Source organism: Lampetra planeri, chromosome 12, assembly GCF_965212315.1.
Source record: "Lampetra planeri chromosome 12, kcLamPlan1.2.h2, whole genome shotgun sequence".
Taxonomy (NCBI): domain Eukaryota; kingdom Metazoa; phylum Chordata; class Hyperoartia; order Petromyzontiformes; family Petromyzontidae; genus Lampetra; species Lampetra planeri.
Window position 1 is genome coordinate 2121348 of NC_136118.1, and position 18324 is coordinate 2139671.

Below are 18324 nucleotides of genomic sequence, written 5' to 3' on the forward strand. Positions count from 1 at the left end.
GTGCTTCTTTAACATGTTTAATCTCTCTCCTTAGACTTTCACAATCTGACACTGTTTTTGCCCGATGTATGAGTGCCTTGATGAGAGATGATTTCTGTGCTGGGCGATGATGCGAATCTGCATTCAGATAGGCGTCAGTGTGCGTTCCCTTTCGGTAGATGCTGTTATTTTACCATTTAGACCGCGTCCAAGCAAAATATCTAGGAAGGGGAGTGTGTTGTTCACCTCCATTTCCATGGTGAACTGGATGGCCTAATTTTGTACATTTAGATTATTTAAAAATGCATTAAGTGTATTTTATGTCGATGACACTTTGGTTGTCTGGCCACATGGTAAATGCAAACCACATCTCAAGAGACTTGTAGGAGTACATAGACATTTGAATGGAGGAGATTTTTGTTATAGGTTTATTTTGGGAGGGGAGGGCAGGGAGGGAGTGGGTGGGTGGGTAGGTGGGTGGGAGGCTACAGCGCAGATGGGCAAAGGAGGCCATGAAGACTCCTCGTACAGGACGAGACAGTCATTTATAGAAAGTGGTAAGTCTTGAACTAGGACTCGAAAAGGCGAACTCCCATGGGGGGTGGCGTTCCAGACTAAAGGTGTAAACAACAGTCATGCGACTAACAGCTTTTTCATGAGGGTTTGGCATTAAAGGATGTTTGGAGAAATCCTTTTGGGTGAGTGTTTTTGCATGTAGGAAGAAGCCAGAGTGCCTTGCGGATAATCAAGTCCTTAAAGAAAAAGCACAGAAGTATAATCCCAAGCGTAGAACATAAGTCCCGGTCCTCCCCGCCCCCCCTCCGTACCAGCCTCCGCGGCGATGGTTTCCTGAAGATGCAGGTTGCCGTAGAGACGCACACAGTTCGGCGGAAGGACCAGGCTATGGAGACGCCCGAAGGAGCACTCGGGGGGGATGGAGGAGCAGCAGCCGGAGTGAACCTGGGCACGCGGGGGGACGCAGAGACAAGGGGGACACGGGACGGGGGTGAGCGTGGGGTGACATGTATTCGGGAGACATGACAGAGAGATGTGAGAACGTGGACACGCGTGAGAAAGGGTACAGAGGGACACGTGGTCACACAGGGACACGTGGATGTAGGGACACGGGAACAACTAGGAGGAGGACTCACAGTGAGGCCACACCAACCACAGCGCATGCTGCACAGCGCCTCGGAGGAGCTGCACGCCTTGCGGCACACCTCGCAGCGCGAGCCCGACGGCATGTTTCCCTCTCGCCAGTGGTGGATGGAGAGGACCTGTTGGGAGCAACGGGGCGGACGCGGCCACCCTCGTCAATTCGCTTTGCTCGCACACACGCACCGCCCTGATTGTATGCATGTTGAACTTCTTTCACACAGTACATAGCCAACCGTGTTAATATGTGTGCGGGAAGGACAATAAACTAAACACAAAAATAAGAAATTAGTTTTCAATCCACTGCTGGATGAGGGCGTCCCTAGGCCGCATAGGTCGTGGGGATTATATGACCTCATTAAATATATGAAGATGAGGAGCATTGACACAGGACCATATGAGTACAGTACAGGAGTGGATTATAGTACACTTCAATTCTGCTGGGCAGCACGTAGATCTGCGGCCCTTTGCCAACATGTGGTGGTCGCCCGTCCAAGCCCTGTCTAGGCTCCAGCCTGCTTAGCTTCCGAGATGAGATGAGATCGGGCACATTCCTAGTGATTTGGTCACGTGAAATGCACTTTTATTGGTCGTACAACAATGATTAAGTAAAGTGATGAAATAACGAGGCGGAGAAGAGCAGGCTGCAGTGCTTGTGAAACACTAAACCTACCAATGAAAAACAATGCAGCAACGTGCCCAGAGAAGAAGAGAGTTGGAGAGTATATTTCCTGCTATGACACATAGATGAGAGATGGGAGAGATGCGATGGGCTCATGTGCAGGAATGATCAAATGTACCGTTACACCGCAAGACTGTGAATGATCTGTATGGCTTAGGCAGGCCTTCATCCAGTAGTGGATTGACCATGGCTGATAAAGAAATTGGTACCACTAAAATGTATCTGCCTCTTACATCAGTGTCTGTGTCAACTCTTGGACCATAAACCAATGGTGATTGACTGAGCAAGTGGTCCTTTTATTTCACAAGCCACGGATCCATTGAGATTTATGATCTCTGCCAATGTACTTTATCTACACAGGGGAGTGCCCATTGAGATTGAACGTTTTTATTTAAACAAGGCAAGGGCCCATTGAGATTCATTATCAATGTCTTACACAGAAGACTCTAGAGAGCGGGTTTGAAGTAGTTTTATTTTTTACAATTCAGTTTGATAGCATCATATCTCTGTCACATAGGGAATTTCATCATCCTCATCGTCGTCGTCGTCGTTATTAGCCATGATCAATCCACTGCTGGATGAAGGCCTCCGCCCCTCCTGCAATCACCATCTCTCACAATCCGCGTGCGTAATAAACCACCTGGCACTTGCACCCACGCCGATTTCATCTCTCTTGAGATAATTTCGTTCGCTTGCTGTTGTTTTTTTTTATTTTCATCTAGGCAGTTTACAGATAACGAAATAACATGTAAAACCTGACGTCTCCGAGAGCTGCTTGAGCCTCATCCGAGGCTCACGTCGAAAAATAAAAACTGAAAACAACGCTCGTTTTAGGCCCTTGGCACCGTTACGTGCATGGGCCGTTTTTGCGTTCATTCAACTGCGGGAGCGTGTACAAATACCGGGCGATTTTCATCGCGCCGAGAGAACATTTGGGGTTCCGCATCGATTATGTATCCATCGGGGAAAACGTTGCGTGCAATTTCGGACACTAAAAATACACACGGAGAGCAGGAGCCTCCCAAAGCAGCGCACGCTCCTGCTGGGCCATGTGTGCCAACCCTGCGGTGAAGTCCCGAGACGAGGGGGGACGAGCGAATTTATTTAGAATCAGAATCTTTACTTACACTGGAGGAATCCGATGAGCTATGAAGCCCTCTTTCACATATGTATGTATTTGTTGAATTTCTTCCGCACCGTACGTAGCCAACCGCGCTAATCGGAGGTGGTGAGGTCCAGTGTTCACACTGCTACTGTGGCGTCCCATTCTATGGCAACGACAAGAGACTTTGGAGTGTAGCTTGCGTACAACGATGCTACCCACTCCGCCAGTAAACTGGAACTGTGACGCAATAATAATAGTTGATCGCAAGATGCACTACAATTCCAAGCGATGGCTAACATCAAACGGTGAGTAATATCCGAACAACCTTTATGACCGACATGGCGTGGGCAGGCCTTCATCCAGCAGTAGTCTGACAGACAGGATGTAAATTATTATTTCTTTATCTAGAAAAGTCTCAACATGTAGACCTCCGCACAAATGGATTTCAATGAGTCCCTTCCTGGACTGTCGTCTCTCGGACACCTGGCCGCCCAAGCTGACAACACCTGGTATTCTCCGGCAGTCTGCCATTGATGTAACTAACCAGCCTCGGCCCTGCTTGGTTCCCAAATCCACCAGGAAGGGTGGACGCATTCAGGTTGATTTGGTCGCAGGCATTCTGCGTTTTTCCCCGTAACAATTTCCAGTGCCGACTTCCCCCGCAAACACCGGTGAAAATTGGGGGGGGGAGGGGAGGGGGGGCGGTGGGGGGGCAGAGGGGGGCGGGGATGCGCTCGACGCCCAACGCTTTTGAGACGTACGGCGGACTGGCATGCGGTGGATTTACAACGCACGTCCTATTTGTAAATTCCCACGTCTAAAAATAAGCCATCCATAAACATCCTGGGCTACGGAGCATTGCTTGTTCAAACAGCGTGAAGTTTGCAGAAGCCAGCAAAAAAACCAAGCCCCCTGAATGCCGGCTCTCAGAAGTGACTGGCACCAACGGTGGATGAGGGGGGTGTTGGGGAGGTGTGGGTTTTGGGGGTGAGGGGTGGGTAGGGAGTTGGGGGGGGGAGGAGACTGAGATCACATGGGTGTGTAACCCTGCCGAATGTTAACACTCAGCACGGCCAGACACAACTGTGATGTTATTCTAATTATAATTTATTATTGTGCTTGTTTACCGTGGGAAGCCTCACAGAATCCCTTGACTCTTTGCCAGCAGGGTCCTGCCAGGGTCCTGCCAAATCTTTGCAATACAAATTCAAATGCCCTATGTTTATCCAAAAAAGTTTTGCTGAGCATCGGAACTTTTTCAGGAGGGTCCTGCTTGATTGGCTTACTTGGTCAATCCCATCAAATAGTGTTTGGCTTCATGTGGGAGGAAACCGGAGAGACCTGGATTTAACCCACACATATGAAGGGACACCACTCAAAAACTTCACAGTCAAGAATTCACTGATGTGATGCCAAGTGATCAGCACCTCATAACCCATGCCTACAATGGAGCTTCCTCCCTGCAAAAAACTCGACAAAAATTAAAACACACGCACCAGGCGTTTGCATCGGCTTGCGTGGCACGGGTGCACTGCCGTCAACGATCCCAACTGAGACAAGATCAAGTGTGCGGGAGTGTTGTGGACTCACTAGCTCCCCCGGCCGCTCCTGGTTGCACTGCCGGCAGTCGCTGCAGGCGAACTGCATGCAGTCGGCGTGCAGGTGGAGGTCACACACTGCAAAGAAGGAAGGGGGGGCAGCAGATGAGACACGGTTAGTCATCGCCTGTTCCCCGTCTGCTCGTACAGCCGCTCACCCAATCCGCTCACCCAATCCGCTCACCCATCTGCCTGTTCGCCCATCTGCTTGCTCGCCCCCATCGCTCATCCATTCGTCCAACCACCGGACCTTCAATGGAAACTCTGCTTCAAAAGCTAAAATTCAATCATTGGAGCTCAGGGCTGTAGAGGTGCGGGCGGCGGTGGGGGAGAGGTGAGGCAATTTGCTTTAGGCCTCAGATCCAAGGAGGGTTCAGAAAAGGCCAAGGGGACATCTGAGGGGGCCTCATTCTGGCATTTTGGCACGGGTCTGAAAAAGACTTTCACCGGCCCTGTTGGTGCTATTCTTACAGTGACAATTGCACAGCATCTAAAACACTACAGTTTGATTTATTAAAGTTGTCTTTATTACAAGTGAGATGCGCTGGCAACAAGCCGGTGTGTGCAGATAATGAATTGTAACGTTACAGAATTGAAGCAATTTCTCCACCAATTGGGTGACTTTCCCACAAAATCGATGTTAAAGTAATTTCCTGACAACCAAACCAGGACTCTGGCCTGTAAACTCGTGCAATGCTGAAGAACACGTTTGCGCAACCCGTATCACAGTGGGAATAAACGGCCATGATCATTCATAAACTATAATTAATCAGCGATCGTAAAGTTTACTAAAAACTACAGACTCTGCAATAAGAGGTATATGCCATGCTAAATGTATGAACGCACTGTACAACACTGTATACTGCGAGCGAAACCTTTATTTGTGAGTTTTTATTCATAGTAAGCAATTCTCAGTGGTTAGCCGTGATGTAGTGGTTAGTGCACTGAACTGTGAACCCTGTGACCGATTCCAGGCCATGGTCAACATCAGCGGAGAGCGATATCTGAATGGGTCCATGAGCAAACCCGCACCAACCAGTGTCGTGACCTATGGCGAAATAACCCCACGCCTGATATGGCATGGGGAGGGGCCTTTATCCAGCAGACTGAAAAATTTGTATAAATTATTATTAAGAAATTGCTTGAAATTATATCAAGAGAAGACAAAGAGAAACATATGGAATAGATAACATACGCAAGTTAAAGACAGCATATAGTACGTGGGCTTGGGTAGAATACGTCTCGAGGAGGGATGATGGCTGGTGGTTGAGAATAATGGAGTGGCAACCGAGCACCAGAATGGGTCAAAGAGGACGTCTATCGAGAAAGAGCAACCAGGGACATACTCGTACGCAGATCGCAGCGAGGATTGTTACGTCACAGGACTGTGAGAGTTGGTGAAAGCTTGGGTAGGCCTTCAACCAGCAATGGACTGATCGTAGCTGATGACGATGACAATTATAATGAAGATTAAGGAATTCTCACCCTGTTGCATATCAGCTCATGTGTCCATTCCTTTCGACTTTAAGCAATGCTCAATTGATGCCATTTCATTTAGGCCTCGAGGGGAAAACGCAACAACGAGCGACATAGCATCCCCGCCGCGGTAAAATTTCATCAATTTTTCCGACAACGTTTGCCCATCGGCAGCGTCGCAGTCATCGTTGCGAACCCCATTCACGACCACCAGGTTCTGGTGAAACTGTTGCTGGGAGGAACGTAGCTCCCAAAATTTTCCAGCACAGCAGGACTGTGGTTACGAGAAGCCATCGGCAAGGACGGCGCTATCGGTTTCAACGCAGTTACACTGTGTGGGTTTGTTCGGCATACAAATTCAACCGTGTTTCCTCAGGATGCCGTGCCACCAGTGTGAAGCAGTGCATTTTCGGAGTGTTGGGAAGAGGTAATTTTCATTGCGTTAGCGCCATCGAATATTTGGCGCTCTTGGCAGAAAGTATTCGAGCTCGAGGCGACGTAAAAGCCAAATTTGAAAAGCGTCCGGCAACTCTGAACTGAGTGGGAATAACTTGACGCCTTTATTTGGCGAATGCCTAAAAAGTGCAGCGGAAGGGTGCGTCCGTGACAAAGACGACTGTGGGCACGTCTCGGCGCGGAGTAGCTGTCCCGTCGCATGCGGCAAACGGGCCGTCAAACTGACAAGTGAGGCTTCCACCAACGTGCCGTCATGAACGCAGGGGCGCAGGCATCTCCGCGGCGGTGTCTCAACGCGAACTCTCTGACCGGGTGCCGGAACAAGCCGGGTTTTATTGCAGCGGCCCCTGTTTTAACGTTTAACGACCACGAAATAAAAATTTTAAAACCTCGGTCAAAAGAAATCCATTGGGTTTAGTTTTTTTTTTTTTACAAAAATCTGTGTATCTTCACCCTTTAGAAACAGTCTCGATGTCATCTTCTAAATGTGCTCTAATGGTAAGAGGAGGCGGAAGTGGGGTAGGGTAAGGATCAGAGCAGTCTTACTCTGTGCACACTTTGTTAAGAAATTTTCCTCATGTTAAACCATCCCCGTGCGGTAGAGAGCAACGGCGGCGAGCGTTGTCAGCGTCAGCAAGCATCGTCAGCGTAAGCGGCGGCCGGGGGCGCTGACCCCCCCCCCATCCCTCACTAAGAGCCCCCGGGTGCACAGCGCCAGCTCACGGTCAAAGCTCTTCAACCGTACAACCCACACGCTATTAATACCCCCGTACGCGCCTGAAGTAGAAGTCGGAAAAAGGTTGCACGTAAGAAGAAGACCTGATACGGGCAGTGATGAAAAGGAAACTGGCACTGTTTGGACACATACGTAGGATGGACAACAACAGGAAAATTTAAAGTGTGCTGTTCTAAAAATGTAAGGAACCAGAACGAGAGGAAGATCTAACAAAGAATAGCTTGATGACGACATAAGAGGTTGATGCAAGAAAGATTCGGCACTACTTGAGCATATTGGTATAAGACAGAGGAAAGTGGAAACAAATGACGAAATGTGCAGTGGACACCTACGGGCAATCTGCCCATGGATGATGGTGGTGATGATGATGAAGATGATATTCTTAGGTTTTTTCCGGTAAAGTCACGTAGGTAAAAACTTTAAATTAATAAAAGTAAACTAAAACAAAATAAAAAATCACGATGATGACGTGCACGAAGCCTCTTGCCATATCAAACAGACTGCACCCAAACTCGTCGGCACTATCCAGGCTCAGCCCTGCTTGGATCGGCGACAACCGCGCACAGACGGGTTCACACAGGGAAGCTGTGGGGCTACGTTGCGGGCTGGAGATGGCAGTGCAGCAAAATCCATCATTGTCCTGTACTTCTATGCTCTCCGCCTCTATCCACACACACCGAGCAGCGTGGGTGAAATATGGTCGAGTAATCCACACAGCCGGCACGACATCGGGAGGCCCTCATCAAGCAGTGGGGACTTATAAACGAGCGGTACATGCGCGTGCGCAGCTGGTGAATGTTCTAGTTTAATGAAACCCACTGCAGGCTTTGGCGATAAAAAGAATCAATAAACGCCAAGACGTCCGTGGGCACGTTGGCATCGCCAGTTTGGGGCATTCATCGGAATCGTTGGGCAGCAGGACACCCGAGAGCCGGCACGACGGGCTTTGTTCGGTGAAGCGTGCCGCAATTTAAATACATTATCAGCTCCCGACGTGAGCCAACTGCTAATGCCGGTCGTGCGCAGCGTACGTGACGTGCGCGCAATCGCTGGCTACACTCCTCTCTTGCCAGCTTGACGCGACAAACCTACCCGTCATTTGATGTGTGTGTGTAAAGTGTACTGCCCTTTGTCAATCCACTGCTCGATGAAGGCCTCTCCAAGCCATGTGGGTCGTGGGGGTTGTTTGACCACATTTAGCAGTAGTGTAGCGGATAGCGCACTGCGCTACGAACCCGGTGACCCCGAGTTCGATTCCAGCTCATGGCCAAAACCAGTGACTATTATCTGAACCTATTCTGGGGCTCCCCTAGGTCGACTCAGCCTCAAATAAGTATCTGGTGCAGTGTGTAAACATCACCACTAGGTAGACAAATACACACCCCCTCGTGCGCCGTGCCGGTCTTCATCGGTGCTGGCTAACAGCACTTGCCCCAGCAGTCTGTTTAGGCTGTATGGGAGATTTTTGTCTTTTTTTTGTAAAATCCAATCCACTGCTAGATGAAGGCCTCTCCAAGCCGTGAGGGTTGTGGGGGTTGTTTGACCTTATTTCAATAAGCTGGCGAATATATCACAAGTCACTGATATTATCCGTCGACAGGTTGTCTGAAAGGCAGAATTTTTGTTTCAGAATAATTTGAAGAGCTTGACGTCAAGTTGGCTTGAGGCTTCTCATTGCAAGCACTCATGGGTAGGGCCACACACAGAGCGTGTGATCCACATGCGGTGCAGATGCACTCCTACTCTATTCGACTGCAGTATTTGAGAGCAGGTAAAGACAACGCGAGAGCGAAACGGTTGCAGTGCGACATCAGACTGCGAACGTCATAACAGTGATATATTCTACAGCGCGAAGAATTAATATTCATGATTAAACAATAAACGGTAAACATCGTAACCGCTTAATTTGAATCCAACAGGGCGTAACCAAATGACTGACAGCCCTTTTTATTTAAAGCAATATTGTTCCATGTATATGGACCACCGTAACTACACGATCCATTTCCATATGTATTTTTAGCGATGTGACAGAAGAATTTACATCGTAAATTAAGCAAAGTTTGCTTTTGATAGGAGCAAACCAGTCAGGCTTGGTGACAATTTATTTATTCTGCTCCGAGAGCCACCGTGGCCTTCAGCGCAGAAATGTGGCCATGTCAAGTAAAAATGTTACCTCACATCATCATCAGTGCTGATCAATTCACTGCTGGATGAAGGCCTCCACCAAACTGCGACAAAAATAGAAATTCCTCATCTACTGTAATGCACTCCATGTCATCCGTACGGTTGGGTAGGTGCCTTGGTTGAGGTCTCGGAGCCTTGGGAATTCCCTCAAAATCCAGCGAATCTTAGAAATCTGATTTCACGTTTCCAAACTAGGCCCCCTGTGGAATCAAGTGTGGTGTTACCAATTCAAGCTTCATGCGGCCTGATTCAACAAAAAAGCGAGCCCAGCGTTAAGCAATCTCTTTCAATATCAACTATTCAGGTGCTCCAACATCCATTTGCGCACAGCACCAAATTATATCACTAATAAGCTTTTCTCTATTTCCAATCATCAACATGCCGATAGTTTTTGGGAATTTTTTTCCAGTGGAAAGGGACATTTCCATCGGAGCTGTGGCCCGTCCATAATAGTTATAAATGTGAGTGGAAAGTGAGAAGCCAGGAAGCGAGAAACTGGGAAGTGGGAAGCAGCAAAGTGGTACAAGTGGGAGAGTGAAGAGCCGTGAAGCAAGGAAAAATCAAGTAGCGGAGCAAAAAGTAGGGAAGTGGCATACAGAGTGGCAGTGAGATGTACAGAAGCAGTGGGGCAAAAAGCAGTTAAGCATAAAAGCGTCAGAAGCATAAATGTTAAAAGTGGGGAAGCAAGAACCAATACAAATAAGCATAAGGGAAGCAAGAAACAGAGAAGCAGGGAGAAAAGCACTGGTCGCATGCACCTCTCACCTTCGCATCGGTAGGCAAGGCTGTCCTCCAGGTGCCGCCTGCACACATTGCAGAACTTCTTCTTGTACTGCCCCGGGGAGGTGAAGCAGTGTGCCACGGGGACCTGTACACAGGTGAGGGCACCTTCACGTCAGCACAGCCCACCACTGGCCAACCGGCCAGGTACCAGGCCAACCGTTCAGGTGCCAGCCACCAGCTGGCTGAGTACGGACCAAGCGTGCAGGTGCCAGCCAGCTGGCAAGGTACTGACCAGCCAGCAGCCGGTTACTGCCAAGATGGCCGGGTATCAGCGCACAAAGGTACGCTTACGCGCGCTGGTGCATATGTGACGGAAGGAGCACTCAGCTTGATTGGCAAAGCAGTGCGGGTAAAAGAATCCACGTAAGGATTTATCGTTCCCACCAGCAAATCAGCTCGTGTTTGTCAGATTCTTATGGTAAGGAACGCGGCGGAGTCTCCATTGGTCGCAATGGGGATTAGAGGACGCTCATCCGCAGGTTGTAAAATGTCATCTTAGGACTGGATAGGGCACGTCGCCAGTGGTGCTGATGCCAGGTGGTCGAGACTAACAACAGAATGGCAGATAACGGAGAGAATGCGCCAAATGTAACTTGAGTGCGGAGATTGAGCGACGAGGTCAGCTCGTGTGCAGGAATGGTCACCGTCGCAAGACCGTGAGAGACGGCGGACGGCTTAGGGCAGCCCTTCATCCAGCAGCAGATAGATCGCGGCTGACGATAACGATCGCGATGGTACGCGACCCTGAGGCTCTACTTAAAGCGACTTTAAATTTACATGCGGAAATTGGCGGGACGATTAGTTGGCTGTTTTTTTCGGGTCCCCTCCGCTTTTTGCATCGGGATAATCGCTCCACACATTGCGGGAGGCCGCCGGGCTCTGGGTGGCCATGCAGGAAGATAGCCCGCCGCACGGACTTGTTTGCGCCTTCCAAACACGCGCAGGTGTGCTATTCTGGGCCGGCCAGTGGAAAAACTTTGTGGCCACCAATTACGTCAAACCGTCCAAACACACGCCAACCAGAAAGGCAGTGCGGTAATATATTTGGAGGGGTTTTTATTTTCCCTCCCTCCGGAGAATGGCGGCATAGGTTGTGATGTGCGAGCCTTTAATACGACCGTGTAACACATAAACAAACCTGTTGATGAACCGTGGCAACGTAGACATCAATAAATTATTACAAAAAATTATTTCACAAAATCTCATTGCAGTGCACTTCGTAATATGAAAAGACACGGAAGTCGAAGCAGATGGCGTGAAATCCTCTTCGAATGTTTTTCGTCAGTTTTTCTTTTTGTGAAAAAGTCTCGGTCACCAACAATGGGGCAAAATGGCCACGGTGATTTGACAAGTTTTGGCCATTTAGTCGAGGAGTAAATCGGACCCAAAGACCATGCAAATTACCACACCATTCTCTCCTCATCACTCACTCACTTCCTCGTCACTCTTTTATTGCTACGACAACGGTTGTTGCGCCATGTATACACCGCGCCATCATACCGCACCCCTTTGTCACGGACTCGTTCTATCGGAATGGCAGTTTTCTCTCACCATATTTCAGGAAAAAAACGCTCTCTTCCTCCTCTCTCATTGCTCTGCTATGTAACCCCCTCACACACTCTCCTTTTCTCAGGTTGCTATGAGCCTGACACAAAAAAAGTGAGTTGGTTCTTATCTGCTGTACTATCATTAGTGCTTTCTGTTTCTGTCTTTGGAACTCCCATGCCATTGTCTCCTTTTTCCAAGTTCATATTATTTGTTATTATTACTATTATTTAAAATTACACTCGTTTACTCGGGAAAGCCTCACCGAGTCTCATGACTCTCTTTCAGGAGGGTCCAGCTAAGATTTCACAGTAGTGGGCGATGGTTGCTGTGTAATATCCAAAATGAGTCATTTGCGGGTCATCTTTCAATTCTGGCCAAGTTGGACCATGGCCGCCGGCACACAATGGCTGAACCCTTGCGAACGACATCAAAGGATCTTTAGCATCCACTACGAAGAGGACGGCGCGTAGTATTTTTAGGATTAATACACACGCAGTACTAATTGGGACGGCTGCTGGACTCGAACTGTGAATCTCTGCTGCATCAACGCCCCTATGACCTCGCTCAAATAAAAAAAGAGTTGAAAACGCTAACCTTCCAATCTCTTTCTATGTACAATGTCCCTTCTCAAAGACGTTTGCGATCATGTCCTTCCAATTAGCTCTCCGCACCTCCGATTAGCACGGTTGGCTATGTACGGTGCGAAAGACGTTCAACATACATACATACTGCTTACCGCTTTGTATTAGAGGCATTTGGCTTGCCGCGGCTGTGCAGAATGTATTCACAGGGGCTGAGTGGGCGCCTCGAGACGGGCTTACCTTGACGCAGGTGGCCAGGTGAGTGGAACACATGATGACCACACTCTTGAGGCATTTCTCGTGCGACATGAACTTGCAGACTGCAACAAGATGGGAGAGGAAGGTAACACAGACTGCGGGGGAGGCTTCCGTGCGTTACGCATGCTTTCGCAAACGATTTCAACCATAACTCGGGCTCATTCCTCTCTGCTGCGCTCATAGTTTGCTACTCCCATTGTTTTTCTTCCCCAGCCATCTGTGATGTAGGCCCCCTACCCCTGTTCAAATCCAGGCTCAAGCCCTGCCTTATTTCCCCTTTTCCTATCACCGACTGCCTCTCCATCTATTAAATAAATGTTGCGCACCGTTGCTGTATGGCTTCTTGAGAGGCAGTCGCATTTGGCTGTCGCTATATAAATCCCAATTGGACTGTATGGTAATTGTAAATTGTAAAGAAGCATAGATACCCATGTGTGCAGGGAATATATCTGGAGTGGGAGCTGCTGTTGCACAGAGGTGAACACATTGGACTCATATCCCCAAAAGGGCCGAGTTCAATTCCCTGGCTCAAGGTTGCATGGCAACAAAAACTGCCCATGTCCACTCAACAGAAAACAGAGAGAGTAATATTGAGAGGTGAATCCCTTGTGGTGGGGCAAAGTGTGGGTAACTCCCAACTCTATAAACATGTTATCACACAGGTAACATCTTCACCTCTAGATGCCATACTTTAATGTAAATGGTGCAGTGTTTCTCAACGCCAGTCCTTGGGACCAACCACTGTGACCGCCAATCATTTGCATTCATATGGAAATGCAGCAATTGCCTGATGATTGTTAATCACAGGAGACTGTACCTTGGAGTTTGAGAAACGCTGATGTACAGTGCGAATACACGTTGAAATAGGTGCGGCTGAGACTGCTGCCGTGTTTAAACTTACAAATACTTTCAACGAGACAAGTCTGTAAACCCTTCAACATAACACCACTTGGTTTTTCTTTTTTAAACCCCTTCACAATTGCTACGTGACACTCGCCCCGTGTTCGTTTTGAACTCACTGTCACCCGGAAACTAAAAATGCACACTTCTCCCCTCCACAGAGCTCTCGCAAAGCAACCAAACCGGATTTTTTTTTCAGCCACGGCCTGACCTAACGCTTGGCGAGCATTCAAAATAATGAAGCCGTGTCAACAATTGGCCTGCAAAAAGTTCCGTCAGTGGATCGAGGACTGAGCGCCCCCCCGCCCCCCCCCCCGACTCCGGAGCTCAATTGCCCCCGTGGATGATCGAGGTTGGCACGGAGCCGTCGCGTCGTAACGATTCCAGTCGCAAAAACTAAACACAATCGCCGGTGACGTGCACCACAACTGGCACGTGCGATCCGCTCGTCTGTTCGGGCTAGGAAGAGAAATTAACCCTTTCCCATTCCGATGACGTACATGCGTGTACGTCATCTGTAAAAGGCCATGCGGGAGGGCGTGTGGCACAGTTTGTCGCTAGAGTTCTCTGCGGTGAGCACAATGTCTTTAAAAAACAGCGGTGCGATCCCTTTCTAAATAATATTAATGCTAACCGCTTACACGTTCCGAGATTCAGCAGTGAACGGGATCCACCCTGCAATTTGTAGACATCTCGGAATGGGAAAGGGTTAGGCCACGGCGTTGCATTACGGAGGGAAGAGAAAGAAGGTGCGATAATACGAAGAGCGAAGATATGTGCCGGGGAACAAGCGGCTATGGGCAGGAATCACTGAGAAGTCTGATGAGAAGGAAGGTAGCGTATGCGGGATATGACTAAAGGGGGGGTCATATCGGGAGATATGACGGCGACAGCAAAGGTGATTCTGCAAGGGTACATGGGAAGGAAGAGGGGAAACGGAAGGGAAAATATCGGTTCGTGGGACAGTGTGAGCAGTTGGACGGGGCTCTCCATGAAATTCTGAAGATTGCGGAAGATGGAAAGCACCTGTCATGGGAATCAGCCCTTAGATGTGAGGATGATATTATTAAGTCAGTGGTTGTCAACATTTTTGGTATGGCGGCCCCCAATCAAGACCACTAGACCCTGCACAGACCCGCACCCCCCCAAATCCCACGACTAGCATCCTTCCCAGGTTACGAAGGCCATAACACAATGAGGTCACATGTCCACGCCTCGAGTCAACACGGTGTTTGTTTCGCGTCGAGTTTGTGCTTTTTGTCATTGCATTGTGGTGTTGACGTTCCCCGCTCACATTAAAAATATCTCCTGCACTGTATCCATGCTGCAGCCTGTGCACCCCTGCCCACCCCCCAAAATGCTTTCGTGCCCCCTTTGGGGGGGGGAGCTCTAACTGCTGTTCTAGGGAGATAGTGCAGCATCTGGCTCCGAGCCACCACTCGGCGTGTGACACAGACAACGCTTGAAGCCCTTGGCCGTCTGCTTACGATTCACCGGCAATACAACGCCGGCGCGGCGGCACGTGCTGCACGCAGGGGCATCGTCCCGTCCTGCTGCGGTAAATCATCACGACGAGCTTTGTAATTGCAGCCGATAACGATTTCCGTACTAAACAAGCGCCACACTTTTTTCTCTCTTCTAACCGTTAAGGTGGCTTGGGAAAGTGTGCGAGTGTGTGTGCGTGCGCACGTGTTTTATGATCACCGTTTCCTCTTAACATTGACTACGTCACGTCAACTTGCTCGGCTCGCCACGCTCCGCGCCGAATGAAAAATGCCGCAGTATCATTAACGCTAAGCGCTAATCTATATTTCCCCAAACAGCGGCCGGCAGACTGCAAATTACGGGAGAAAGCCAATACGTGCCTGCAAATAGCGGCGTGAACATTCAATCACAACTACCAGGCAAACGCGGGTGGCCGTCTTAAGCGACGTCGACCGCGCTATGAAATGTGTGCGAAACCAGTTTGTGGGGCTGCTTGCCACGAAGAGCGCATCACACCAGGCCAGGCGTGTCTGTACTCGCGCAGCCGAGCCCTTGTTCATTGTTGATCGAATGTCACGGCGCAGGTCTCGTGTTGCTCTTCACGCACGGGGCATCTTCCCGTGCCCCACCCAGCCACCGCCGCCACATGCAAGGAGCCCGTTCCGAGCGCCCGTCTTTCGGTAATCAATGTTCTGGGACGTCGCGGATAAAGTTCGATAGGTATTTTGTTGGTGTAATTCGGCACAGGGTGCTAACATTACGTTTGTAAAGCCACTGGCCCAATCGCCCGCAATGCGACCCATTACGTCAGATGTCGGAAGCTATGCAGGGCTGAGCCTGTGCTTGGGACGGGTGACCTCCATGCACACAACAGGTGTTGTAAGCTGCTTCGGAGCTGTGTTGTGTTTCACAGACGGTTGTGCAGCAATATCCATCGTTGTAATATACAATGTTTATATGCTTCACCGTCTATGCTCCGTGCCTTCACCAACCTGCTGTGGCCAACATGGCCAAGTCTCGTCAAATAACCCCCCCCCCCCCCATGACACACACGGTGCAGGGAGGCTCTCATCCAGCAGTGGATTGACAAAAGGGCTGCACATGTCCATGATGTTGGAGTCACCATGATTGACAAATAAATGCCACCTCGGTTAAAAAAAATACAGGGTGCTAATTGCAGTGAAGTGCCAGCTCAGATCTTCCACCAAAAGCCAACCAGTTTCAGGCAAAATTATCACTAAACTTCTCATGTCACCTTATTTGTGTGCATACACTGCGGTCCTGACAAGCTGGCTGTCAAGCCAAACAGATCAATGAAAAGTGGAATCTCGATCCGTCTTATACCTCCCCGAGGCTGACTCCACGTTAAATGAGTACTGTACCAAGTGACATAGACGTATGTATATTCAACTTCTTTCGCACCGTACGTAACCAACCGTGCTAATCGGAGGTGCGTTATACAGGCATCGTGCCACACGGGGAGACAAAAGCAGCTAAAATGCACCCTCGTGTGTGACGTACCATGTGGCGGTCTTAACAGGTGCTCGCTAACAGCAATTCTCCCTCCGGCTTGTAAGACAAAACGGGATATTTCTAAAGTTATTTGTTTCAACTGCCTCCTATCGCTCCCATCCAATCTCCACGGTTTCACATTCCGGCTCAAACACAAACGCGTCCAACCGGTCTGGGTGGATGAGGAGTTCCCAGTTTGAAGAGTGCGATCGCTGCTGCACCACGCCATTGCGCCTGCACCGCTCATTGCACCTGCACCGCTCCTGCGTCTGCACCACGGTGCAAGCCTGTCGTTGGTAGCATATCGAACATTGACTCTTAAATCGAATCGTGACTCGGAAGCGTTACAATTTGTCGAAAAGTTATGCGAGGGGCAGTAGCGTGGCTATCGAGTGTGCAGGTGGTGTAACTGCATCAGGTTCCACAGGTCAGGGGGGCCCAGGCGCCGAGGCTACGATGAGTGAGGAAATTAAACAGGACCTCCTTGCACCAGGACCCATTCCAACCACGGTACGCCACTGCCTGTAGTGCAGCCTTTTGGATGGGAGGGTTGGTGGATCACACCAGTTTGTTTGTTCCAAACTCACTGGCAGCGAGATGGCCAGAAGATGGCAGCACTAGAAGTGGGTTCTTAAAATCCATTCTGTGCAAATCTTTGATTATTCTCTAGGATGCATGCGATGGGTTCTTTGGCTTCCTCCCACAAGAAGACAAACACTCATTAATGAAATTTCCCAAACGTTCCAGTTCAGGACCGTCTATAAAAAGAGTACAGTACTGAGACTTGATGAGGCTCTCGTGGGTAAACAAAGGGCATTGTTTAGCAACAAGCCTGCGCTCAGATGATGCAATAAACTCTGTGAGATTGACTCACATCTCACCAAAGCAGAAAAAACACAAAACGTTTACATCGCTAATGTTTAACATAGAGAAAACTGCAGCAGCTGTGCAAATCGAAATATATTCATGTTTTTTGGTTAGATATGAACAGCATATTTGCTATTTTATTGTTACATTCCTGAAGCGAATTGCCCACAAAGTCCACCTGATTTTTTTTTCCGAATCATCTCTTTCAACTGTCGTCGCATTATTTTATCGCGGCAATCATGACAACGCAGCTGAGAACTGATCTCTCCCCCTACCTCAATCCAGCGGTCGAATTTTTGTCTGCGCATACGAAAGTGGCAGAATGCATAGCGCAATACCCAATTATCGTGCAGATTTGTATTGTAACGACGCTCCAAACCAAAATTCAAAATTCAAAAATGAGCAGTCATGCCTGACCGCCGCGCAGGTCCGAGCATGGCGGTCCATCCTGTTGCGTGACAGAGCTGTGATCGTTTTCAAGATTTGAGCATGGCTTCATTTCTCACCAAATATTTTCTGGATCGCTGGTAATCGGGAGGGTGGCACGTAGCTTGGTAGCCACAGCCATGGCAAGAGGCATACTGGCATACTGGCACACAACACCCAGTAGTAGAATTCTCACAATGGCCTGTGGGCTACTAGTCAGAGTTCACGATGCTTGTAGATACCAGTCACAGCCACATTGAGAGGTATACTGGATGTGGTGTGCCGGGATACCTCTCGCTATGGCTGTGGTTACAAGTGACATGCCACCTCCCGGTATACCACAGCCGATACACTTCCCCCATTTGGCAGTGGCGAAGAGTCAGGTGCCACCTCCAGCCTACCATCTCCGGAATACCTCTCGTAATGGCTGTGGTTACTCATCAGAGCCATAGAGAGGTATACTAGATGTGGTGTTCAGGGTGCAGGAAAATGTTCTGGGTCGCAGACCCGGACAGGCCCAGATGAAATTAACCCTGGTTCTCAGGCTTCAGCAGAGGATGGATGTCCCGAGGCTCAGGCGGTTGAAATGAAAA

At 49.2% G+C, this 18324-nt stretch overlaps 1 protein-coding gene across 1 annotated transcript in view; it reads right to left on the reverse strand.

Annotated features, from left to right (window-relative positions):
- DGKQ (diacylglycerol kinase theta) overlaps nt 1–18324 on the reverse strand; it is a 70285-nt gene that overhangs the window by 46349 nt on the left and 5612 nt on the right. The window contains exons 2-6 of the mRNA XM_078599150.1: nt 12524–12603; nt 10137–10239; nt 4512–4597; nt 1131–1256; nt 807–939 (exon numbers count right to left, since the gene is read on the reverse strand). Of these exons, the coding sequence (XP_078455276.1) occupies nt 807–939; nt 1131–1256; nt 4512–4597; nt 10137–10239; nt 12524–12603 (528 nt within the window). The remainder of the gene's footprint in view (nt 1–806; nt 940–1130; nt 1257–4511; nt 4598–10136; nt 10240–12523; nt 12604–18324) is intronic.